General features: G+C 37.0%; 1 protein-coding gene across 6 annotated transcripts in view; it reads right to left on the reverse strand.

The window, feature by feature from the left end:
- Nucleotides 1-396: 396 nt before the first annotated feature.
- Nucleotides 397-27035, reverse strand: part of DCLK2 (doublecortin like kinase 2) — an 87424-nt gene continuing 60785 nt past the window's right edge. For 2 of the 6 annotated variants that reach the window (XR_008971307.1, XR_008971306.1), the window contains 12 exons: nucleotides 26047-26119; nucleotides 24435-24543; nucleotides 20491-20548; nucleotides 16689-16808; nucleotides 14596-14742; nucleotides 12296-12429; nucleotides 10935-11012; nucleotides 9249-9345; nucleotides 6749-6829; nucleotides 5483-5599; nucleotides 4273-4355; nucleotides 557-661 (listed from right to left, as the gene is read on the reverse strand). Coding sequence is in view for 4 of the 6 variants with exons in the window: in XM_057402040.1 (XP_057258023.1) it covers nucleotides 437-661; nucleotides 5483-5599; nucleotides 6749-6829; nucleotides 9249-9345; nucleotides 10935-11012; nucleotides 12296-12429; nucleotides 14596-14742; nucleotides 16689-16808; nucleotides 20491-20548; nucleotides 24435-24543; nucleotides 26047-26119 (1239 nt within the window). In the remaining 2 variants the exon portion in view is untranslated. The other 4 variants (XM_057402040.1, XM_057402039.1, XM_057402042.1 and 1 more) reach the window with 3 other exon arrangements.

A 27035-nucleotide genomic window follows, 5' to 3' on the forward strand; every position in this document is an offset into this window, starting at 1 on the left:
AGTGAATGCAGGTTTTCTTCCCTTATCTTCCTCTCCAACTTTTCTGAAAAATCCACTCGGAAGAACAGCATAGGACCTGCTTGGAGAGGTGAAGCCAGGTAACTGTTCATTGTCTAACTGCTCGTACAAAAACATGGTTAGCTACACCATAAGTTAGTCTATTTCGAGCCCAAGGCTGTGTGAAATGCAGTTAATTAAACTAACACAGATAACTTAAAAATCATCTAACATTGCCAGAATCTTTCTGCTGTTCTCAAGACACCGGCAAAGAGCACTCAAACTACACTATCACTCACCCACTATTAGATCAGTCTCCCATGACGGAGCCTGCCTTGGGCTTGCCAGGAGAGGGTGCACGCAAACTGAAAACAGACTTGGCATGTGAAACGAGAAATTGTGGTGAGAGTCTAGGGAGCTTCAGTTGGATTTGGTTTCATCAGTTCCATGCACCAGGCTGATCCCCGGCAATCTCAGGAGATACTGAGGCAGGGAGCGTGGGGGATCTGAGTGGCTCAGAAGCAGCAGGGAAGAGGGTCTCAGACCCGGCCACATGAGGATCAGCTGCAGCAGTAATTGCAGAAGTTTTCTCCATTCCAGCTCTACCAGAGTCCTGACAGCGCTTGCTGCAGAAAATCTGACTCTCTTTATCTAGAGCTGTGTTCTAAAAACAAACAAAAAACCCAAGGCAACATATGAAAATAGCAGTTAAATAAAAAACCTTTCTTAAGGGTTAGAACAATCTACAAGACATGAAGTGCATGCATTAGAGCCAGAAAAAAAAGGAGAAATAACATTAGAAATCTTATATAGAATTAATTGCAGCTTTTTATGGTGCTGACTTTGGAAAACATAAGGAAAACTTATCTTCCAGACATATGTTTGCCATGATGAGTTTAAAGTTTTGTCTCTCAAGTCTGATGTGGAAAAAAATTGAATGGTTATGATAGGGCATACTAGCTATTAGTAACATTTACGTACCTGTGTTTTTGCAGACACAAGGACTCATATGATACTTAGTGAAAATTTAATAATACATTTCCTGTAACAAACCACATGGTAAAGAAGTTTGTGAAGATGACAGATGAAAGCCTAACAATTTTTTGCCCCTTAGAGGGTCTACTTTTCTGCTTATTGTTGAGAGTAAGTAAATGGCCTCTCATGATGCTGACACAGTGACAAAAGGGCATCATTTCTGCATACTAAAAAAAAGAGTTTACTGGAGAAGACAGTAGCAGGTTAGAATGAAAACTGAGAACTGTAATAGGTGGATTATCTGGAGTATGTGGTGTCTGCTGAAGCTGACAACTTTCATACCCTCTGAAGGATACTGCAAATTATATTAAACCACAGTGTAATGTTTAATTGCTAGTGGAATGTCTAAAGTGACCTAGAGGGAAATGCAGTAGTTCTTGTGTCAGAAACATATGTCAAAATTGCTTTCTAAGACTTGGAGGGACAGCGTAATTTGTCTTGTTTCACAGTTTGAAGGCTGATACTGATAATTATAAATCCAGCACCTCTTGTCTTAACTATTTATTTTGTGGAAGATCTTTAAGAAGCAGTGGTAATACTGGTTTAAGTTAATACAAATTAATGTTTGTAGCTTTTCCAGTTATGAGGAATGATGCAAGGATACACCTACGCTGGTCACGTACAGCTTGGGCTTCCTACAGTAATCCACAAATGTGGACACCTGAACTGAGGAACAGAGCAGAAATACATGTTCCATCTCTGTGGCACCCCCTGCATATGTATGTGGAAGCATTTTGTGGTTTATATTTATATTTATGTTCACATTTATGTGGAATTTCATATTTTGAGTTGGGATGTGCTAATTGTGAAGCAGGGTCAAGTCCTCTGCCTTTTCTTTAGCAATTTCCTTTTTTGATTGACTGCTCAGGAGTACTCGCTTTATCAATGTGAAAATTTCTCTGCATTTTTAGTGGCAGTTGTGCAATACACTATTCACTAAAATATGTGGGTTTAGATACTGAAATAATTTTCTGATGCAAGTTAAATTTATCATGTACTTTTTTTCAGATGTGTTTTACTGCATCAAGTCATCAAGGACAGCTAAAATAAGGTACTTACTTAGCCTCTTTTTACCAGACTGATCATGGAGCTTGGTAGTGAAAACTTATTTCATTATGGAATACACGCATTCAAATTCTGCTTTTTTCTTGACTTAGCAAAGATAGCTGGATTTGTAGCTGATTTTCTCAGAGGGCTTCTAGAATTTGCAGGTGTACAGGTGGTGGATTGCTCTGGAATCAGTCTCAGACTCTCCTGCTGAAACTACTCTAACATTGTATAATTATGTGGTTATGTGCTTGGGGCAGAGGAAGCAGCAAGCAGCCTCATCATACACCTCCTACCTGGAGAGCCTTCCTGCCAGGCTTTTTCAGACCAAAGTACTGAGTATAAAAGTTCCCAGAAGTAAAGGGTAAGTGTTTTGGATTTGGAGTGGTGTCATGGTTTATGCTGAACCCAGGACAGGTGGGTTTTGTGGGGTTTTGTTTCTTTGTTTTTAAATTGAGTTAGATGCAGCGAGGTACAAGGAGAAAATTAGTACACAATTGAATTCTCTGCTACTAACAATCAACTCTTGCAAATGAAGCATGCAAGGAAATGATAAGCTAAGGTGTATCCAGGCTTCTGAGTTTAGCTATGATGTGAAATAGTTTTATCATTATTAAAATAGCTGCTATGCTGGCAGGATTGCATTTCCTCTCTCACTTGCTGGAAAAAGGGTTGTGAATAAACAGGTTTCTGCTATTTCAGTGGTAGGATAAGTTACTTAAAAAGGAAAGGAAATGCTTTCAGTTCGTGCTGATGGTTGACTTTCTCCTATGCTGTCCTCACAGTGCATACTTGTGTAATGCAATTTAGTTTGGGTTTTGGGTTTTGGGGGCTTTAGAGGTTTTTGTTTGGTTTGGTTTAAGATTGAAGAAGAGGCTTAATTTTACTGTTGCTAAGTAAGAATGACGTTTTATGAATTTAGGGCTGATTACCTTCTGACTAGCTCTGTGATACTGTAAAGGCTGAAATTACAATTAAATTTTTTATTTCAAATGGAAACTGCTTATTTTAGTGGTTTTGGATTTTTTTGGTTTTGTTGTTTTTTTTCCTACGATTGCTTTTGGATGTTCCAAGATACATATATGGACAAAATTATTCCCAGGAGAGCAGACCAAGACATGTCTGAGGAAGCAAAAAAAATAGCTAGTTACATCAGTGTTTCCTTAGAATATTTCAAATATGCAACACTTAATACAGAAAACTTCTTTACAATTACAGCGTTTGAAAGATTTTTCCTTTACTGTTTTTGTGTGGCTGTAAAACTCTTTCCACTTCAGACTGGTTGAGTTATTTCTCCTTTCTTCTTGTTAAAAATGGAGGACATGTATTTTTTGTGCAGCAGAACAAAGCATCGCAGTTAGTACGTACCATTGCCTTGGACCTACTCAGAGGAAAGCAATGCAGGCGTTGGGAAAGGAGGAAAAAGGAAGGAAGCAAGGGACAGAAACTAGACTTACTTTAAGCAGAACACAATTGCAACAAATTTAGATTTACAGAACATTTTGAAATTGACAAAAAATCAGTAAAAGCAACATGCTTTTAGGGGCAGAAAGAGTCTCCTGTGCAAGAATACTGAGGTACGTATGTGCAGTTTTACTTATCTGCCACATGATGGTATTATCTGCATTGACCAGATGACAATATTTGAATGACGTGATGCTAAAAGGGATTCCATTTAATATGCAGATGGACTAATATAGCAATGCACTGCAATATATGAGAATGACAATACTGTGCTTGTCCAAATCTGAATGTTTTTAAGCAATGAGTGCTAGCACAAGAACTTCTTGACATGAAGAAAACTAGATTTCAATGCTCTAGGTAAACTGGGGCAAGAATAACAAACTGACGGGTTAACCTCATTAGATTACAGTGTTCTGAACGAGAAGTTGCTTTTCTCTTCAGCAATAACTAGGAACTGCATCCAGAAACACATAATTATGCGTTTACATCCTTCCATTCCTTTAAGAGGGAAATAAGGTAGGAAAAGGGAAAATGCAAAGTTTCAATGAGGTGTACCTTCCTGGCTTAAGGAATGTCAGTAGCTAACAGACTTGGAAAAAAACCCACACCAATAAGAAGCCAGAAGCTACGCTGTCAGAGATCTGAGACAGGCTTAAGTGGCATGCAAGTTGGAGAGGGGCTGAAAGTTAGAATTAAAATTGCTCTTATTACATATAGTGCATTTTATACCAGTTTTCAGCTTCAGGCTTATCCATAGTCTCAACAGTATAAAGAATGAAGCTCTGAAGTCCCTCTCAAACTGTCAGGTCAAACTGTCAAATGAAATGTAGACAACAGCATGAACCTGAAATCCACATTCTGACTTCTCTAATTTTTATTTTATCACTTTTCCTACATTTAATATTTTGCCTATTTAATTCATATAAATGTATTTGCAAAATCATGTATATATAATCAGAAACATAATTTTAATTTACCTACTTTCAGATGATTAGGACAATTCTTTGTTAACAATAGTGGGCTGGACTTTGAGAGTAATTAACACTAATGGAGATGCCTGAGGGTGGAATTCACCGTGATGTTCCTACCATAGGTGGTTTTAGTAGTAACTGAAGTGTTTTTGTAGTAGTAACTGAAGTGTGTTTTTGTAGTAGTAACTGAAGTTTAGTTTTTGTGGTAACTGAAGTGTGCGGTGTCCATCCTTGCATTAGATAAGAATGGACCACAGTCAGAACAGAATGGCAGTTCAACCTCTAATGCAGTTGCATATTCTCTACAAAAGTGCAGGGTCAGTTACAAGTTCTGAGGAGTTCTGAGTACTGATCACAGTAAACCCCATTTCTTCTACCATGATTCACACATCTGCCTTCTGGAATTGCTGTTTATGTAAGTTCAACTATAGGTCATCAGGGTTCTTTCAAATGCTTTGAAGAAAGTTCCTCATTAGGAAACAGAAAGCACATAGCAGGGGTTAGACTGGGACAAAATGAATGTGGTAAACATTCAATACTACAAAGAAATTTTTTGAAATGGAGTCTTGTTTCCCAGCAAGCGTAGTGTTCAACAACACTAGGCTTAAGACCAAGCTATACTTGGTTGGGCAGAGGCAAAGAGCCTACTTAACTAACCAGGTGGTCAGCATGATGAAAGATTACAGTTTTTATAAGGAAAGATTTCAAATCGTTAATTAGCTTTAACATGAAACTACTTGGTGTTTACATGTTTCTGTTCGAAAGCTTGGTTTTGTAGCTTAGCTAGCGCATTGATAGACTTGGTCGCTTTCAAGCGATGATGAGACAATCCACACTATACATAAATAAAGACTAGAATTAAAGACTGTTCTAGCTTTGCTATTCTTGCACCACACATGCTCAAAGAGCACTGTTAGAAAAATATGCAAAGTATAATGTCAATGTATAAAAATGTTCATTTCTCTTACCATGATGACAGAAACCCCAGCAGATGTGTTATTTTGCTTGGGTAGGGTATTATTAAAGTGCTGCTTCAGTTTACCTGTTACTTCAGCTTGCATATTATTCTCCTGGGAAGCATCATCCTGTTTAAGAATAAAGAAAATATTCAAGTCAGGGGAAAAAAAGAAGTATGTTTGAAGGTAACTGAATATTATCCTCGGGTTCTTCCTGCTTTTTAATGCAAAGTAAGCATTCAGACAGGCAGCTGAAAAGCGAATACCCTCTGCTATGTGAGATATAGTTCAAAAGTATTAAGCCAAATTACAGAGGAAAAAAGCAGAGCAATCACTGTTTCATGTATGAATTTCTGTTTCTTAAAATGCTGTGAGATGCTGTATACTTTCAGTCCATTGATTTGTCCCACATAAGCTGCAAGTTTCATTCAAGCAAATTAAAAATAATATGCTTGAAATCATGTTAAAAAACATATTTGTCCTTTGGCTTTCTTTTAAATCTTAAATGGGCCATCATGTCCTAACTTTGGAAACATTATACAGTACCTCAAATACGTTTGAGAGGAACTGTATGCATAGGCACATTACAGTTGTCTCCTCCTGTTTGAGGGAGCTCCACAGATCATATTCAGTCCCTCTTTTAAAATGTGTGTGGAACTAAACATTGACTATGTACATTTAAACGTAGTGTTTAGTAATAATGAACTGATTTTAAATCAATAAGCAATGCACTTTAGTGTTCCCCATTGTTGCTGCCCAAACAGGTGAAAGACCCAGCAGCCATCAGCTTAGTGCCTACATTAAATTAGGTATTTTATTTGCTAATTTTAATTAACTTCTGAAGTTTGTTACAGAAACAGGAGATTGTACTTTAAGTAGCATTGCAGCAAGTAAGATGCCAAGGTACACAACAGTGTTTCCACATACACATTTTTGAGATGACTGTTTTCTAGGTTGAATGTGAATAACAAAAAAGGTGTTCAAGTCACACATCTGCCTGCCATGTGTTAAGCGGGGCTATAGTAAACCCCAGCACCTAGTAATTGCTGTCAGCAAGTGATACCCTCACTCTCCTCTTCCAGAACACAGAAGTTAACAGTGGTGCTGTTAGAGCCGAAGCTAACTTCAGACTCTTGCTGTTCAATGTGGAAATGAGACCAGTAGTTCAATAAATGGAAATGAGCATAGTAGAATTGTATTGCTGGTTCTGAAAACTACACCTTAATGGTTAGATTTAGAGATATAATATCAAATTAAAGACAAATGAAATCTACTTACTGACACCCAGGGATGGCTTAGGATCTGTGCTGCTGTGTACCGAGCTTCAGCATTCACATGTAACATCAGGCTAATTAACTCCTTTATTAAAAAAGAAAAAAGAGAAAAATTTGAGGAGAGTGGGGAACGATATTCCAGTTGAAAATATTGTTGCACCAAGTTCTTCTCAGTGCAATTTTCTTGCTGCCTGTGTGAAAAACCAAAAAACACCAGCTTACACTGATAACAGTGCGACTTTAGTGGCACAAAAAAATTTGCCCTTTAGGTTTAAGAGTATGCAGGACAGCATATTTCGTATCAACTTCCTTATCATATCCATGTGTCTCCGAGTCTTTTGAAACCAGATAAAAAGAAAACGTTGACAAAGTAAGCCATAATGTTTCGGTTTGTTCTCTGTATATTCATGCAGGTGGCTAGTATGAAAACAAACCTGGGATGGATGAAATCCTCGATGGGTATGCACAACAGTAACAGTATCTAAAGAGTACATATCAGAGGCAAGAAACTGCATCTGAAATTCAAGAAACTGCTGAAATTAGTTGAAAAAACTATGTTCGCTTCTGGTTTTGCTCCAGAACAATAAAAGACATTTAACTCATTTCAGCAACTACAGATCACCTGGCATAGGAAAAAGCAGATAAGATGATAGAAAGAGAAGAAAATGCTTAATTCTACATTCTACTAATGATATGGTTAATCCCAAAAGATCTGGTATTGTAGCTTTCATCATATTTTAGAAGCATTAGAGGAGATGTCTTTAGCTTTATAAAATACTTCCATGGGCCTTCGATTAACAATGTCTACAGATACGATAAGCTTAAGAGGTCATTGATACAAAGCAATGAGTAAAATAAAAAAAGAAAACAAAAAAAAACCCAACCCAAAAATCATGCAAGAAAACCCAACCAACCAAACATATAAAAAACCCCAAGACAACAAACCAACTCAAACTGACTCACTTCAATTATTTATTCATTCAAGTTTACTCTTACATAACTAACTAGTTTACTGGTGTAATTCTTGGTTCTGCAAACCTGTTAAGACAATTATGTCCCCCTCCTAAATGATCAACTTCATGTCCTTTGAGCCAAATGCCCCTTCAAAAAACCTTTGATAGCCTCCAAGTTTTCAGTCTTCATATTCTTACCAAGAGTATTTCAAGGAGAGATAGTTCATGACTTCAGTTTTGGGAAGTGGCACCTTCAAGCAGATAAAAGGATACCTAACTCAGAGTTTTCCCAATTATCCAAGTTATTTTGCCTGTGTAAGTTTAAGTGAAAGGTCATCTTTGGTACCAAAATTGAAGGCCCTGGTTGTTCAGAATGCATGTCTGGAAGAATATGAGATGACTAGAGGTTGGGAAATGTTGGTAAATGGATAAACAGCCATTGGGAAAAGCAAAAGAAATGCAAGTTCTCATTGGCTGGATAACAAATAATCTCCACATGCTAATTAGAGTCCTCAGATATCATTCAGAGTATGTTACTTAATTAGCTTGAGAAGTTGGCCTTAAATGCTACACCCCTGCCTATGCCCACACCACCCTGAAGGTGCCTACAGAGCCCTGTTCAACTGCTACTACTACTGCTAAACCCAGGACAACTATCCAGCACTTTGAAAAGGAAAAAGATGTCTCTGAATCCGAGGGCAAAGCCACAGACGACACAGCTACTCCAACTCCAAGCACAGCAACTACACCAACCCCAGCAACAAGTACAGCAGCTACTCAAACCCTGACAGCAACAGATAACACAGCTGCTGGTGCTACTCAACTGCCAAGCACAGCAGCTGCACCAACCCCAATGACAGATACTGCAACCATTCCAATCTTAGTGGCAGACACTGCAGCCACTCCAACCACAGTGATAATCACTGCAGCTAATCCAAAGGACCAATTTGTGCTAGTATCCGTTGCCCCTGTAACCAAGGGGAAGAGCAAAGAAGAGGCACAAAGAGTAACCCAAACAGCAAAGAAAGATGAAGAACCAATGCACTTATTATAATTTTATCTTAAACACAACCATTTTCAACACAAATAGCAATAACATAAGAACTATTAGCAATGGCAAATTGAGCTGACTGCACCCGTTGAAAATTTCTAATGACTGGCTCAAGTAAAATAGAAACAAATATGTCAATTACATTCACTCCACATAGCAATAGTTTTAAGAGTGATAGGGAAAAAAATCAGAGACACTTACTTTACAGCTGAAGCACTGAACCTGCTATAACAGTCCATCATTAAGTAAACTGAATAGCATGTGATGTCCACTGAATGCGGTCAAAATTCTGCTACATGTACTTAGACAATAACATGATAGCCTGCAAAATCTGAGCTTTCATTAAGCACAGTTAAGCTAACTAACTGAAAAGGCACAGCACCTGGAAGACTGGGTAAGAGTCTGTTTTGAATCATCCCTTCTGGCTTTCCAGCTGTGCACAGTCTTTTCCGTGGCTTGTCGGAAACACTATTTCAGGTAGAAAAGATATCAATAAATACCTTTGCTGAATCAGTGATGTTATCCCAGTAGGGAGAAGGAAATTCCAACTTCCCAACAAGTATCTGATCAAAGAGGTCTTCCTGAAGATTGTTTTCACTGTAGAACAGCAGTAATGAAAAAGACCATGAGAAGTCAATTTGTCATGTGAATGTATAACTTGATTTGGGGATGGAACAGAAATGATGTTATATCAACTACTACAAATGTATAATTTGCAAGTTTTATAATGGCAACGTTTCTGAGGTGTTTGCCATAGTTATGCACTCAGAAGTGATGAGAACAAAAAAACTAATCGAGGTGAAAAGTACATATTGACATGAAAAGACTTCCACTGGAATAGAGACTGCATAGCTAACATAGGAAAGATGATTAAAAAATAAGTCACTTGCCAGCCTAGTTCTAAAGGATCTGCTGCAGAAAGCACATAATGGGGGGGAGAGGGGTAGTGAAATGAGCCTTTTCTGTTAAAATGTCACAACAGGAGAATTTTCAAAAATTCAAAGGGAAGATATGGAAAAGACAGGATACACTTAATTTACTGAATATTGGCAGGCTACTGATACTGAAAGGATAAGTATTTTTGTTTCAAAAACATGGTATCATAAATATTCAGAGATCAATGGCAGCATTTTTTGTTGTTTTTTTTTAACTTAACTTGTTTGTTGGCCCTAGCCACCGTGAACATCTACCCAACCTATTTCTGTAATGAACAACTGACCTCTCAAGTTGGTTTTGCAATAAATATTTATTAACCTTGGTAAAGACCTGATTCTAATAGCATGGCATGGACACTCTTCATGCCCAGTCCCTCCCACCCTCCCCCCCAAACTCTATTCAAAGCAATTGCTAGTTGTTCATATAAAATATCTTTCAAAACCTGTTTTCAGTTTTAAACATGAATTAACCACATGCAAAAAATAAATACCTAACCTAAATGGCTTTTTTCTTTCTTTTTTTTTCTTTTCCGTTGGTGTTTGTTTTTATGTTATTCTTTGCAAAATATTCAGTCTGATGATTTTTAGTTAAAAGCTAAGTATTTTCCTCTCAAAGTGGACAAACAGACTGAAAAAAATAACTTCTATGTTTAAGAGGTGAATTCTCTATTAAAATGTGTCTATTCCTTCTCATTCCCTGGAAAAATAATTGCTGAGGCACAAAGCATATCCATGTAATTTTTAGTAGAACTCACACATGTTGTGACACTGAATAGCAAGAATTCCGTTTGCAAGCTCCATCGCTCATATGGCACTTATCAGAAAGCTTAACAAGGTTAAAAATGCAGCATAAATAAATTCTTTCCCTCACCTCCGTTTACCATTTAACCTTCACTCTCAAAGCCACAAACCAGTAAGCTGCTATGCCCAAACAGAAACACTAGAGGGCAAAGTATACACGTTATCTGAACTGGAATACACCGCGGGCTAAAGAAGGAGCTATTCCCTCACACAACGAAATCCCTGAGCACAGCAGTAAACCAGTTGCTCCCTTAGAAAGATAGCAAAATTGATCCCAAAACGTGACAAGAGCGACAAGGAAAAACAAACAAAAATGCACAAAAGAGCAAAGAAAACGTGTCGGTGTAATCAACTTTTTTCCCTAGGATGCCTTATTCAGGGAGGTAGGTAAGATTTGCTCAGAACTTAGTTCTTTACTGTTTTTTCGCTTGGACATACAGGGACACTCACCTGCGAAAAGGTGGAAATCCACATAACAGTATGTATGTGATCACACCTGCAGCCCAAATATCCACCTTTAAGCCATATCTGAGAAAACAAGACTGTTACTTGTGCTAGATTTTATTTTTTTTTAAAAGAAGACATTTCAATAAAAAAACCTGATTATATTTACATGAATGTATATTGAGAATCTGCTCTACATTACTTGCTGATGATGTAGAAATATATTTTGTACCTGTGTCATTTTACTTAGCTTCCCTCACAGTGTTAGAAAACCATAACATCATTTTTCTTTCTTTTCTTTTCTCCCCCCCCCCCAAGCCTCAAGGCTTTCCAGGGTCTTCTGAATATGCTCAGATTCAATTCAGCATGAAGGTTTCGCAATCCAGAATCACTAATGATAAAAGACATGGATGTGCTTCCTTAGTCTCCACAGTGGAGTAACTATTTGTAAGGTTATCATGTGTTGCTAAGCAACAAGAAATACACCAAATCTCCGGTCTCTTGAGCAAATAATGCAGGAAAAAAGAACTGCACTTTTCTTTTAAAGCACAGAAATTAAAATGCTAGAGGTCAAAAAGAGGTCTTTTTTCCTATTCCTTTCTATCCAGGAGATTGTTTGTCAAATTCTAAATCATGCAGATGAAGTGCCCTTTGACCTCACTGCAGCTGTGAAGTATGTCTTGATATGACAAGTGCACTGAACAGTGCATGAAACAATACAACAAACCTCCCTGCATTAGGAAGACCAAATTCAGGATGGTCACAGGTATGGCAAGAGCCAGTTATCATGGAACTGAGGTCTAATAGGTCTAAAAGGAAAGATGGCTTGTGAAATTCTACCATTTTACAAAATTATTTTGTATTTATGCAACCACCTGTTAAATACAGAAAAATGGGGTGGTTTAATTAAACCACCAGTTATCAAATTGCATGTGTCACCCAAACAAGGTTACTTTAGATGTGCTCTGAGAACAGGTTTAGACTAAGTGACCTCTGGAATCTCTTCCCATATAAATTTTTCTGTTTCAAACATGAACAGTGTGTTTTGTTTGGTTTTCCCCAGCCATCTGCCACAGCTAGTACAATGGGCTTTGAATGGTGAGGTGAGGCAGGGAACACAAACCAATAAAACTCCACAGCTCTGGTCCTAGGGAGATGACAAGGAGGTAAAGATGAATCCTGGGAGCAGAATGAGTGAGGAAACTGGCCTTTTCAAAGAACTGAATGATGCCTGTTTTGTCGTAAGTGCTTTGGTTCAAAACACTGAAGGACCAGCCTGTCAGAGCGTTCTAGTTCTTACAACACTTAGGAGCTACCTGCCAAATATAACTGGTTAAAAGACCTATGTCTCAGTCAGTCATCCTTACCCTGTCTCTGCAATTATTTCTGGAGCTACATAGGTGGGTGTACCACAGACAGTAAATAAAGGTCCTTCAACCACAGTTGCCAGTCCAAAGTCTCCTAGCTTCAAAGACTTGGTTCCATCTGGATATTCACATACCTAGAACCAGCAAAATAAAAACAGAATGAGGAGAAGAACGTCTGAATTTTTTAAATCCCTTAATTTGTTTGGAAAATAATAATCAGGACAAAGAGGTAACTTCCACAGTGCTGTAGGGAAAGAAGAGAAAAATGGTATGACCACTGATAGCCACAGTGAAGCTGGAGCTAGTGTTCATGGGAGCTGTCTGCCAGCTATGTAGGTCAGACCACAATACAGCCTTAAGCAACTGGAAGGGGAGGAAAAATAACAGTCCTAGAATGCTGAGAAGTTTTAAATACATTATGAAAAATATAAGACTATACTTCCATTTGATTGCAACCTAGAGTTTAAAATGGGATTGGCAGCTACAATCAGATTTGTTTAACCTCTGAGACTAATGTAGCGTAAATCTAGTCTGCATACTGAATTTTCATAGGCAAATGTCTTCCCTAAACTTAGTCTAGGCAAGTTCAGTATGGGAGTGAGAAAGCTAACAGAGAAGCGTTTAGGTTTCTATGCAGACCCAAATGTTTCGATACGGCAAAGATGATAGCATCCCTAAGAAACTAATCTCAGTTTTTTTCTTAAAGTAAAACATTTACATTAATATGATTTCAATGGGATCTAGTTTTCTAGAATGTAGGACTCCAGAATTTCCAGAATGGCTGAATTAATTTGATTTACTCAAACAACTAAATACTGTAAGGCAGCAACACCTTCCTTCATTCTCCTGTGTAATTCATATAATTAATGGAAACACTTGTTCTCCTTCATATAACATCTTCGTATCTGCTATTACTCTTATTTTTTGTATTTTTAAATGCATGACAGGTAAAGAGAATGTAATTCAGACAGCGGGATGACCCTGTGCAAACTAACTACTAACTCAGTAGTAGTAGAACTAAATACTTGCAATTATAGGTAGCAATTGATGGGAATTATTTGCATTTACATTCAATGCCAGTATGTTATATCAGCATTCTGCCACTGTCAATCACAGTGAATAAGATTTGCATCTGTTGAGTAATCTCTTTAGGCTTTCTAGGCAGAAAGGACATTTGTGCCTATTTATAAGTGATTTAATCACTAATGAGAGCTTAAAATTTCTTTGGACTGGCTGTGTTTGAAGATGCACTGACAGTGTGACTTCCACCTTCATTGTCTTTCTTTTAAGTGCCACGTTGCTGTGACTACATTTTTAGACGAAACACACACTCTCCCCTTTCCTTTTGCTAAACAATTAATTTATTTGAGGGCTTATTTAAATGGCTAAACACTGTCAGTGGAATTAGTTGGGAAAGAATTGACTATTAATTGGAAAAATATTTTCAGGTTCTGATGCTGTCTTTGTAACAGTTCAAAATTTGGTCCGGGATAAGCCACGACTCCTACTCTAGTTGCAACCTCATTGAACAGGATTGATAAACACCACAGAAGGCTTTAAGAAATGCTTACTGTGTGTTGGTGAAAGCTACTAGCGCTCCTGATGACAGTGGCTCAAGCAGGGAAGACTGACAATGAGCCCTGCTCATTGTATAACACGTAGTATCTAATACTCGGTATCTAATACATAAATATAACCTCTGTGTATAAGCAAGACAGCATGCTGTTCCCATTCTGTGAACTGTAGTCTAAGCAGTTCCCAAAGCAGACTTCATGGTAATTCTTGTCAACACAATTATTTTATGTCTCTGCTGGAAACAAAAGTAGTGAGTACCCTAGGACGAAACAAATGTATAGATAGAGTTAATTCCTGGTTAGAATACTGGTAAAACATCAGAAAGATGTTCCTACTATGACAGTGAAAGAGGAAAAAAAAATTTGCTCCAGATGCTAACCATATGATGGTTCAAAGAAATGGCACTCAGCCCACCTTTTCTCCCACTTGCAAGCTATAATAAATAATTCATTGATATAGCTTTAAAATTAACTGGTTTATGAGACAACACTCCTGCTTATCCAAATGGCAACCAATTAAGATGTAAATAAAGATAGGTATAAGAACATGTCTGATTACAGCTCACTTGGGTTATGATGACTACTATCTCGTGGCAGAATTGTTTCATACATGCTTTAAATTAATATTCCTGCTGTTCTCAGCTCAGCTCCTTGACATTTATATACAAGCATTTGCATTACTGAGAACAAAGCAAGAGAAAATCTTTGAAAATAAATGGGACATACCAGGAGATTTTCTGGCTTGATATCTCTGTGCACAATGTTGAGACCATGAAGGTATTTGAGTGCACTGGCTAGATTGTAGACCATTGCACTCCCATCTCGCTCTGTGTATTTTGTAGAAGAAGTGATAGCATCAAATAGATCTCCCCCCTAAAGAAATGGAAAGATAATAGATCACTGCATGAAAAATAATAAAGATGATGATTTCATATAAAAACTGCGTAAAATCTTCCTTTGCAAAAGGCATCTCAAGTAGCTGTTAAACAGTAAAAAAAATATTTTGCTGAAATATGATCTTGTCACCAAAGTACTAGACTGCAACTTGGGCATTCTACATTATTCTCAACTGTACTCCAGGCTCTTGGTGTCTAAGTTTAGGCAAATCACAGCTTTTCTCTGTCTTGATTCCATTCTGTTGATCTTCTTATCTTTGATCACTCATTTACATTACCTACAGGTACAGGCATACAGTTTCCCTTTTCTCCATCTTATTAATACTTTTATGTAGCAAAACAACAGCCCTGATTTTGAGTAAAGCTTAAAGTAATATAAACTATCCCAATAATAAAAAAAACCCTAACATAACAAATATGCAGCAATTATAATGCAAATTGGAATTTATGTAGATACTGAATATTCTATAGATACTTCTGTAGATGTATGTCCCATCCCTGGCAGTGTTCAAGGCCAGGTTGGACAGAGCTTTGAGCAACATGGTCTAGTGGAAGGTGTCTCTGCTTGTGGCAGAGGGGTTGGAACTAGGTGATCCTTCTAACCCAAAGCATTCTGTGATTCTGTGATTCTATGATATATGCAGAAATACCAAATAAATATAGCTGAAGAGGACAAACAACATCAGCATGATATTTTCCAAGCTGAATGATGGTTATGATTCTACAATACACTTAAGTGCAGAATCTACAGGTGATTTATAAATGTGCCAGCTGTGCAGTCTCTGATTATGGATGCCCTGTTCCTCTTGGAATACATAACAACATGTAAGCAAGTTACTGATGCAGCATTCCCAGCCATTGCCACAAATTTTATGTGGGTGTTTCTATGATGGTTACCGTGGATACATCTGTAGGAGTGATCTGTCTGAGCTGCGGGTGGCATTCCAAGCATTTCAATACATGTGGAAGAGAAGCAGCAATTCAGGAAAGAGGGGCCAAGATGGTGGTGTATTAAAATATATATATATGTGTAAATACTGTCTTAAAACCAAAAAATCCTCTACTATATAAAAATAACATCTAGAAAGAGAGAGAAATGGGCAGACTAAAGAAATAAATTAATTCAACAATTACAGACTTCATTTAGAGGTTTCTCAGTCTGGCAACCATTCTAGAGAAGGACTCCTGAATGTAAAAATGTTTTAGACAAATAAAAAGTGATGATGATGATGATATATATTATTTGTATCTGACATGCCAATCAAACTGGTGTATTCTTGCTGTCTATGTACAGAAAACAAACGAGAGTGCATGACTAAAATTTACTGAAACTTGTGTGTTTGGTTCACAAGGTGACAGCAAAATGAAGATTTTGTTTTCTCTGTACATGTATGAAAGCAGCATCTATTTTCTGGTGAACTGGAAAAAGGTGAGTGAATGTTTGATACAGCTTGTAAACCTCACCTGAAAACAGGTGAGGTTTTTTGAGTTTAAATTTTGCTGGGCCATAATCACTTGAATTTAAACTATTCATTTTATCTATTTTCTACTAAGATAAATCTATTATTTTTTTTTCCTTAAAGCAAATAATTAAATAAAGATACTAGTTAAATAAATGCAGATGTTCTGTCAGTAAATGCCTATGACTATTACCCCCTGCATATTGTAAACATGATATAAAAAACAGTATCCACTTCTCACATAGCAAAATACCTCAAATCTGTGTAAGTAATTCTAAGTGCAACTGAAGAGACATAAATTCCATTAATATAACTGATTGACAAGAGTATTTGCATGATTAAACACACAAGTTGCCAATGAAATCTTAGCTGATTATTTTTCTCATGATCTTAATGTTCCTAGATACTTCTCAGATTCCACACAACACAGAGAATTAGCAAGAAAAATTCTCCTTAGTCTTACCTTGACAAGCTCCATCACCAGATAGAGTTCTGTTGGGGTGTCCATTTCCTCTATAAGCATAATGATATTTGGATGCTTCACTCGACGCAGAATAGACACTTCATTTTCAATCAGGTGTTCCTGTTCAGAAAGGAGGACAGACATTTACCTGAATAGACTTGAAATTGCCAATTCACTTTTCCTTTGATCAGCTGAGTGCTGATCCCTTGAACAGTGAGCACCCTTTTTGCTGTTTAATTTATATAGCAGACAGTTATTGTCAGATGCTGGATTTTAACTTTTATTTTAGCTCAATGGTACTTCATCATTGAACAGATTTAATTTACCATATTTCACATACATATCCCAGAACATGACATCAATTCAGGAAATGCAGATTATATTCTTATGTGGATATTATGGGGTGAAATAAAGTTCAGAATCCCCTCTCTCCCAAGCTGGATCATTGTGACCTGACATCCCCCATCAACAATTTACATGCTCTTGAGCCTCTCTAGCCTTCTCGTCTCATTAAGTGTAGGTTACTCATGACAGATTATCTAGGATTTATTTTCAAGAACTTTATTTTTTTTTAAAAAGTTGTGGATTATATACAGAAAAAATGTAACTGCTTTGGTTACAGATTTCCATTCATTTTATGTGTATGTTCAGATTTACAATCTGCAAAATATGTAATGGCTCAGTTAAGTCATTGTGGCTCCAACAGATTAATAGCACCGACTGAGTTTAATTTCCCCTTTGCTATAGTTCTGAGGAAGCTATGGGTTTCAAGAACAAATTAGTTTCAGAATATTTTGTTTTCTAGAATATCTTAGCTTGGTTAACACTGAAGAACGAAGAAAAGCACATACTCCGCTCATGTGAAGAACAGTTTGCATTTTCTTTTATATTGGAATACATATTTTATAATATGTGTGTATTGGAATACAGATATTGTATTTAGGTTCACTGCAAAATAAGTAGCAATGCTTGCATAAAACAAGTTTCCTCACACTTTGGCAGATAACAAATCACGGCACTGGACTTGGCACTTATTCATGTGTAATGCACTGATTAGTAAGCATGCACTTCATGCATTTGTGAGCAGAGCACTACAAGTAGGTATGATCAACTGTGCATAGGCAGTGATTGAAGATCTTATGCTACTTCACCTTCTAGTTCCAGATCTATTATTTATAGATGCATTGGGTTTTTGCCAAAGCTTTATGTGGCTATGTAACTCAGAAACCACATGCCATGTGTGCATCTCATTTTGTGAGAGTATGGTGCGGCATATAGGGGTTAAACAGTCACACCTTTGAAATTCAGTTTGAAAGAGCATCGACTGTCATTTTGAACAAATACATGTCTGCTCCAAGCAAAGTGCTCTGGAGAAAAAAAAAACAACAAACAAACATGAAGCAATTTTGTTAAACACAGTGCTGAATCTCATCAACAGACAGAAGTGAACAGCCACAGCATACTAAGCTTTATGGATGGAAGCCTGTAAATTCAAAACTAGCATTAACAGTACAAGCAAGACCCAGAATCTTATTACAGTTTTATCTACCTAAAGAACAGAAAACAAATTTATTACGACTAAGGCACAACAGCTTTACCTGCACTTTCTTGGTTTCACTGGACTCAATTGTTAATCATTTTAAATAAAACTCAGGAATAAGTAATGTTTGTTTAAAATAAGCTATTTTTTTAATGGCTCCAAAATGTTTCTGACCTACTGTTTTAATACCTGTCCTCAAAATACTAGTATCTAGTTAGTTATTTTCAACCACCTCACTGTTTTTGCTGTATTTTGTCAGGTAAAAAAAAAAAAATAGTAATTCTCAAACTTTTTATAACGTCCTCCTGGATAGTGCAATATAGATTTCAGTCTACATTAATACAATTTAATTACAGATAATTTATTGTATAATTAACACTTAAGCCACTTCTGGAAAATACATTCATCAACTGGATTAAACTTTTAGAACATTGAAGATAAACTGCTAAAGAGCAGTGAGCAACATACAAATCATGCATACATGGGCCAGATGGGTGTTTTTAAGACAGGGCTTATGTTGGCACATGAAACGGAGTGAGGGAGGAATAAGCTGTAGCAAAGTTTAGTTATTTTCTTTGTTGGAACTCTTCCAGGACAGTTCTGCCGCCTACCAGGCAGGTATCAACATCTTCTTGACAACAGTCTTGTGCTTACACATACACATAGATCTGTATGTAGCTACAGACACAGGTCCTTTCAAAACAGGCAAGTATGCATCCATGGGGTTGATATTTTTTATTTGCTTGTTTTAAAGGAGTGAGAAATATAAATAGAAAATCTGTCTCAAATATGTTATATAAAATGGACTGTCTCTCTCTGGGCCATCCCAATTTATGATACCTAAGCAGCTGACTCAGACAAGTAATAAAAGCCATTTAAAGTTGCAAGCTGTACAAATCACCCAGAAGTTTTCTTTTTCAGTGAAACACACTGCGTTCCCCTTCCCACAGCCAAAGGACAACATTTTAATCTAAAAACAGTAATTCTAGCACTTTTTCTTGTGGTTATACGTTTTTAAGGTTCCCTTCTAAATATCCCCTCAAATAAACCTAGAGAATATGAGACAAAGTGATGGGGAAACAGAAACACTGATCTCCTAGCACCTAATACACAATTTAAAATCTGCATAGATAAAACATTTGTTTGAGAACCTCTACTTAAAGCAAGTCATCACAGCAGGTAGTACATTAGTGTACAGTATTATACAGCTCATTACCATACAAAGAATGTCATACAGACTCACTACATCTTCCTACAAGGTCACATTCAGTATTTGGAGCTCTGAATTGTGCTATATAAATGACAAAAAGGGTACCTTTAAATTAAAACCCTGGCCTAGCTGCAAAGTTACCTCCAGAATCATTCCAGTGCAATCATTAAAAAAATATAGTATTTGCATCAAAAAGTCCACATTCTCAGTTATCTTTGACTGGCATATTCACTACTCTTAAAGAGACTTTAATCCAGCATTTGACTGCTAATTAATACTGTGCCCTCAGTGTTCTTCTAGCTAACACTAAACAAAAAATAAATCCATTTGATTTGTAAGAGTACTTTGTTTTTAAGGCATTGCAATGCAGTGAAAATAGAAGTACTTCATTTGTTATCTATTCCAACATTTAGTCTAAATTCATGGCTGTAGGTTGAGCTCTTTTCTTCCTTTTTTAATAATCTGTGTACTTGGGAGGAAGGTAAAGGTGTTGTCTGACACACCCAGATATTTATTTCAATTATGTAACATGCTGTTCTGCTAGGCAAAAAATTTTGGACTTTTTGTTTTGAGCATGAATTAAAAAGAAAATTTAAGGAACTTCTTTTAAGAGATCTTGGCTGTATAGGATGGTGAAACTTCATAAACAGAAATAAACCGTTGTGCAAATTTCTTTCCAAGTCCATGTTCTGCGTATAAAAGGAGCATAGACAGAAATAAGAGGCAGAGAGGGACAGGACTTATATAAACACACATACAGCTGCAAATTTCCTCCCTAATATTTTAAGATCAAAATGTAATGCATTCTGAACATATACTAGCATTTCCTTTGTTAGTCCCACAAAATAGACATCAATTTGGTTTTTACTCTATTATCTAGTAGACAACGCTCACTACTTTTATTACTTACTTCTTGGATACTCTATCATTCTGTTAAACAGATATCCTGAAAACAGTCAGAAATGCAAACACCCCCACCATTGATGACTAATGAGCAGCTGCTAGTGCTGCTTCTGCTATTTTTCTTATAAATGCAAATTGTTGTACTCTACCTTTCCACAGCATTTAGCCTTGTCTATGATCTTCAGTGCAAACTCCTTTCCTGTGGATCTAGCAAGAAAAACATGGGAACCATTAATTAGAAACTCATCAACAAATTGTGGCATTATCTGTAAGAATATAGAGAATGCCTTGACTCATGGAGGTTGCTGACAGAGAATTCACAGAAAGGACCTGATTTGTTTTCTCAGCAGCATCTGTGCCTGCTGTTTCCCTGACTACCATAGCCCAGCTCACTTTTTGTATAAATCCCAGGCTCCAGCTGCAATTCATTCTTCTGTGACCTGGCACAACTCTCTGTCACTTCTGTAATGCAAGATGCAAAATTTGACTTGAGCCTTCCACTTACCTTTGTTCAACTGGTAGGCTTTAAAGATGAAATCATACACATTTATGTGAAAGTGAGCAGAAGAAAGATTGATACCCTAGCATAAAAATTCAATAGGATCCAGCAGAGCTAAAACCCCATAGTTTATTACAGACTAGTCTAAAATCCCACAAAATTTACTAGGCACTTATTTTGATCTTTTCGATTTCATTCTTTCTTTATTTTTAAAGTATTCTATGGAGTTCTATAACAGTCCTCTAAAGTCCCATGGCATTTAAGAGGGTGGTTATCTACAAAGTAAAAAGGATTGTTTTCAGTAAATACTGTCACAGAAAGGAGCTCTTTGCCTTTCATCAATCTAAGCAATAAAAATATTCTACATTTCTCCAGAAGGGGAGAAAATGAGAGAAAAACCCCACAAATTATTATTTTTTTAAAAACAAAACAACAACAAAAAGACACTATTTATATTAATGATAATAAAAAATAACAAGAAAATGCCATAAACTGCTGTTGCTACTGTTTTCTGTTGTGTCAGTAACTAGACTTCAGTGTGCATCACAACACCACTAGCATCTATGGTAAAAAACACTGGAGGCAGTTAGAAAAGCAAATGTCAGGCATGTTCTTAAACTCCCAGGTTATTTTTCACTATACATTTGGCATTAGATACACTACTCAAAAATAGTAACTTACAAAGAAAAAAATAACTGAATTAATGTCTCATATTTGACTTATCCATTATTGAAAAAATGCAGCAGAGAATCTCAGCTCTGAAAGTGCAGCTGTATCTGTGAGGTTGTCATAGTTACAACCTGATCTGGTTTTTAGATAGAAGTGTTATCTAAATGCTATCTGTGAAATGCTACCTGTGAAATGCCATCCTCGCATGTTATGGACCTGATGTAAAATCTAGTATGAACACAGTGTGTAATTCAGAATCACAATTTATGCATTATACTAAATTAGGTGCATTATCTCAAAGCCTGAAAACAACTGATCAGCAAAACCCACTTAATAAACTTCCAGCACTTACGCTGTGTCGAAAGAGAGGTTAACATTTTCTAAGCCAATTCATCAACCAATTTCAAATCCCTCTTGCAAATGTTCTTCATTATAGAAGCTAAGAAAAAACCCTGGATAACATCCACAAAATTTGTGAGCTAATACTACTGCCTATCATACACCAGTATTGTCTGACAGGTTTCTGGTATTCTTATGTCTAGCTGTCAGTGTCCATCTGTTGGCTCGTGTCTGTACATACGACATATAGGCACCCTTTACAAAAGAGACCTTCTTATTCTTTTTGTTGAACAGATGATATAATAGGCTGGCTCCACAACTAAGGCTTCCAAGCACACCAGTACTAGAAATAATAATAAATAAAAATTGAAAAATAAGCATTTATAGTTGGCATTGCCTCTCATCATTATTCTTAGCAACGACTGCTGTGTATTTATTTTGTATAAAATTCACATAATAATGCTTCACTAAATATAGAGATTAGATCACATACTAAACTAGATTTTTTAAGTTTAATTTTGCTTTTTTCTTTAAAAATTAAAAAAAAAAATTTGGAAGGTTGTTTCTCTAGTTCACAAGACGAGGTTTTGAAACCCAATTGACTTAGCAGCCTTTGTCCTATTTTCAGCAGAATTTAAGTGATTTTCAAAAAGCACAGTCAATATTCCTGAAAAAAAAAAATTACATTATCTTATTCTTTTAGCCTGTTATCTTTCATAAATATTGCTCAGTCTACAGATAAGAAAGGATCTGTGGCCAGTTTCAGGGTACATGGGAAAACACTGTGAAGCATCAATTCATTTGGTGCCTGCGCCAAAACTTTGGGGTTTTAAACCATGGAAGACCCTTCAGAAGACAAGGTATGCTGGGGCCTGACGATCTACCTGACCCAAAGGGGAAAATACATCTTTTGCTGGTGTAAGATGGTGGGGCTGATTGAGAAAGAGCTTTAAACTAGAATCGATGAGAAAGGAATAGCAACAGGATTGCAGTAGGCAAGCCAAGGGTTGGCATGGCATCACCTGAGGGTAGCAATGCTAGTGAGAACATTTACACTGCTCACTGTGGTAATGCTTGTCAGGGACCAGAGTTTGTAGGTATAACATGTAAAAAAAAAAAAAATTAAATTAAAAATCAAGACCTTCATGTCTAGATGTTAACACTTATGAGAAGCATTACCTTAAATGTTCATATGCAACAGGAACTGTTTTCAGCAGTAACTGTAGCATTTCAAGATCATATTTAGCCATTTTTTTTCTTTATCAGCACTGTACTCAACTAGTATCTCTAGGAGTTGCCACTGCAGTCTTATTCGTTACTCTATAACCTTTGCATGATTGCACATCACTTTCTCAAAAAAGTATTAAAAATAGCAATTGTCATGTGTTGCTATAAATCAGAAGGGTGTATTAGACATTGTGTTACATACTACCTGCCAATATTATTTTCAGTAATGGAGAAAAACAATCCAGATACAGTGTGAATAAACAATTCTCTGGAGGAAAAAGCAACAATGGCCAGAGAAGAGGCCTCTGGATCAGCCTCAGCCCAATGCTTCTGGCCCATTTGGATGACTCAACAAAAGTATTTATCTCTGCTAGGACTGGAATGAGATGTTTCCATTCATAATTACCTTTCTTTTTATTTAAATAAAACCAGCAGATGAGATCAAATAATAGGAACTGTCTCTAACTTTTATGGCTTTTACAGATATTTGCTGAATTTGCCCAATATTAGCATACAGGTTGGAGATTCCTCATAATATTTAAGAAGCTGACATAACACTCAGATTGATGGAGACAGCACAAAGTGATTCTAAAAAATACACTGAGAAAGTGACAGTCAATTCATCGGTTATGTTTGCACTAGCAGCAAAGTGTGACACAAAGCTTGCAGAGGAAGTGCAGTAACACAGCACAGGTCTGTAAAGGACTCCTGTCTGCATGATGAAAAATCAGGCACAAGACTATTTCAGTCTCACAGCACTACCTCAAAGAAGAAGCAAGCACAAGGGAGTCAGTAGCACAGCCACCTACTCCATGCCTTTAAGAATACCTTGCCCACAGTACACTGAAAGCTGTGAAAAAATCATTTAAATGGCAGGCAGTAGGGATACCACAGCAGCAGAATTGCTGAGGCAGAAGGGAGGTCTCTCAAAGACTGTTTAGGTGCCACATACAATTTCCTGACATCCACAACAGTCTATGGTGTGAGGGGATTTCTTAAAGACCTGTGGGATTTCTTTAAGAGCCTCCATTAGATAACCCCTTTAGTTTTGGGAATAAAAAGCCATCTTCCTCTGCTGCTCTTGTATCCCTTTGCTGGAATAATATAATACATGGGAAGCTGTGTGGTTTGATATGCCTAGCTCTCCTGAATTTTAAGAAACATAACTTATCAAAGTTATGCCTCATATATTATATATGATACGTTATATATAAATTATCTATATTATATATATTATAAATTATTAAAGGCATAACTTTGCAACTGCTCTTTGATTTTATCTCATCACATTTTCTACGAAAATAGGATGGGCTTTATCCAGTAAAATAAACAGCAGTACTGAACAGTTTTCCTGCTCACCTTTCTATGCACTCCTTTACAACAGCGAAATTGCCATCACCAATTACCTTCCCCACTTTATACTTCTCAAGAATGGTAGATGACCCTGAGCACTTGTTTCCATTCACACCTGCAAAAAAGAAAGGTCACCAGTGCAAGCTGAAGTGTCAGCAGGATGTAATATATCCCCAATGGGTTCCACAGATACAGAACAGTCACAAATGCAAAACAAAACTTAAAGATGTTTTCTTCAGAGCTTATTCCCTTGTTTTTATCTCAAATATAAGAAAGAACAAGACAAGACTAATCAGTTGTTTGACCTTTTAATGCACAAAACAAACCTTACTATGTTTTTGTTTGGACGTATTCTAAATGTAATAAATGTCATTAGAAGTCCTTAGTCTCAATATTTACTGAGCTCTTTTTGCATACTCAAAGCAAAAATAGAAATAAGGCTCCTCTACAATGCATGAAAAAAACCCAAAAGTTTTATCTGCTGAATTCCTTCAGGTTCCCTTGGCTGCTGCTGAAACATCTAAAATGCAAATAAGCTTGACAGCAGCTTATTTCAGTATTTTTAAATTTAAAAAAAACCTCTAAAACTAAATTTAAAAAGAATAAAAAATATAACATTGCTTTAAAGAGGTAAGGAATGAAAGCTTAAGTTTAGCTAAGGTCAGTTTATGGGCTAGTGGTTAGAATAGAATCATAGAATAGTTAGGGTTGGAAAGCACCTTAAGATCATCAAGTTCCAACCCCCCTGCCATGGCCAGGGACACCTCACGCTAAATCATATCACCCAAGTCCTCGTTCAACCTGGTCTTGAACACTGCCAGGGATGGAGCATTCACAACCTCCCTGGGCAACCCATTCCAGTGCCTCAGCACCCTAACAGGAAAGAATTCCCTCCTTATATCCAATCTAAACTTCCCCTGTTTAAGTTTTAACCCTTTACGCTTTGTTCTGTCACTACAGTCTCTAATGAAGAGTTCCTCTCCAGCATCCCTATAGGCCCCCTTCAGATACTGGAAGGCTGCTATGAGGTCTCCACGCAGCCTTCTCTTCTCCAGGCTGAACAGCCCCAACTTTCTCAGCCTGTCTTCATACGGGAGGTGCTCCAGTCCCCTGATCATCCTCGTGGTCCTCCTCTAGACTTGTTCCAACAGTTCCATGTCCTTTTTATGTTGAGGACATCAGAACTGCACACAGTACTCCAGGTGAGGTCTCACAAGAGCAGAGTAAAGTGGCAGGATCACCTCCTTCAGGTTCTACCTGAAGTACAATGTGCTGTTCTGAGCAGGGCTCCACTTACAATCCAGCCACAAAGACATTTCCTGTGATACTATGCAGGTAATGTTCAAAATCACTCAAATTCCTAATAGTGACTGTTGAAGAGCAAGGTCCACTAATATGCTACTACTTGACATAAAAAGAAAGAAATAATATTTCCTAGCTTTTCTGCCTTGATACAGAAAACGTGATCACAATTTTTCAAAGATAAGGTTGTCAACAAGTTATCAAACATCTCAGAACAAAACATTATCTGGAGTCATCAGAAACCGTGTAAAACTGCTAACCCAACTGTCACCTACAACAAAATTTATGCAGTTGTTAGCAACTATTGCTGTTCTACCTTCGGGACTCTGGCAATGGAGTGATTCAGGTACGCCATTCACATTGGAAGATGATCCACCATGTGGAAGGATCTGTGGGAGAATGTAAGAACTTATTATCTCTGATGGTAATCACAAGGAGGAGTTAACAGCAAAGTCAAAAAAAGAAAGAAAACCAAAACACCCTAAAACCACCTATACAGAATCTGTTTATATTTCTACTTATTTTTATACTTTCTTTCTTGCAGTTCATCATTATAATGCATCATTATCACTTTTACTAATTTAAGATTCACCCATAATATTCCTGTTTAGATAAATAGTTGAACAGATTTCAGTAAACAACAAAGAAAATTCCCTCAAGCCGCACCAAGTTCCATCTAAACACTAAAGAGCCAGTGTGTGTGGAGGCAACATTCCCTCCTCCTTCTACACAAGATAATTACAATACACTCTGTGTGCATTTCCACATAAGCCAGAGACAGCCATCTCCAGACAACATGCTCTTGTGCTGTAATGCAACACATCTCTTCATAACTGCCACTGACTGAGTTTTCCCTCACTGAACTCTGTCAATATATGCTCTCTTTAGATTACCAATGAAGCATGATAGGAAGGCAATGTAGAAATGCTGTGTCAGCTCTACTACGTTTCATTTAAAGGAGAGAATTTTGGAACAGATGATGGCTAGGTACGTCTCCAATAGTCAGATTTGCTTGGAAATCTACTGATCTATATTTTACATTATTATGGATGTTAAGATTTATGACATCTACAAGCATTTCAATTTAGATGTCTGATATGCATCCAGACATAGATCCAGCTTTGTAACTGATACCATGTAAAATACCTAAATTATTTTGAAGGATGATAGCTGAAGAAAACTATTTTTGCTGCAGTAACAACTTAATTGGTACACCATCTGAATCTTCACAATTCTACTTGAAATCATTCTGTCATACTGCCCAGGGACATACATTTTTAAAAAGGGGTGGAGGCATAGGAATGA

The sequence above is a fragment of the Pezoporus wallicus genome, unplaced genomic scaffold, assembly GCF_028554395.1.
Source record: "Pezoporus wallicus isolate ANWC-B61680 ecotype Strahan unplaced genomic scaffold, APGP_CSIRO_Pwel_v1 contig_7178, whole genome shotgun sequence".
NCBI classification, from domain to species: Eukaryota; Metazoa; Chordata; class Aves; order Psittaciformes; family Psittacidae; genus Pezoporus; species Pezoporus wallicus.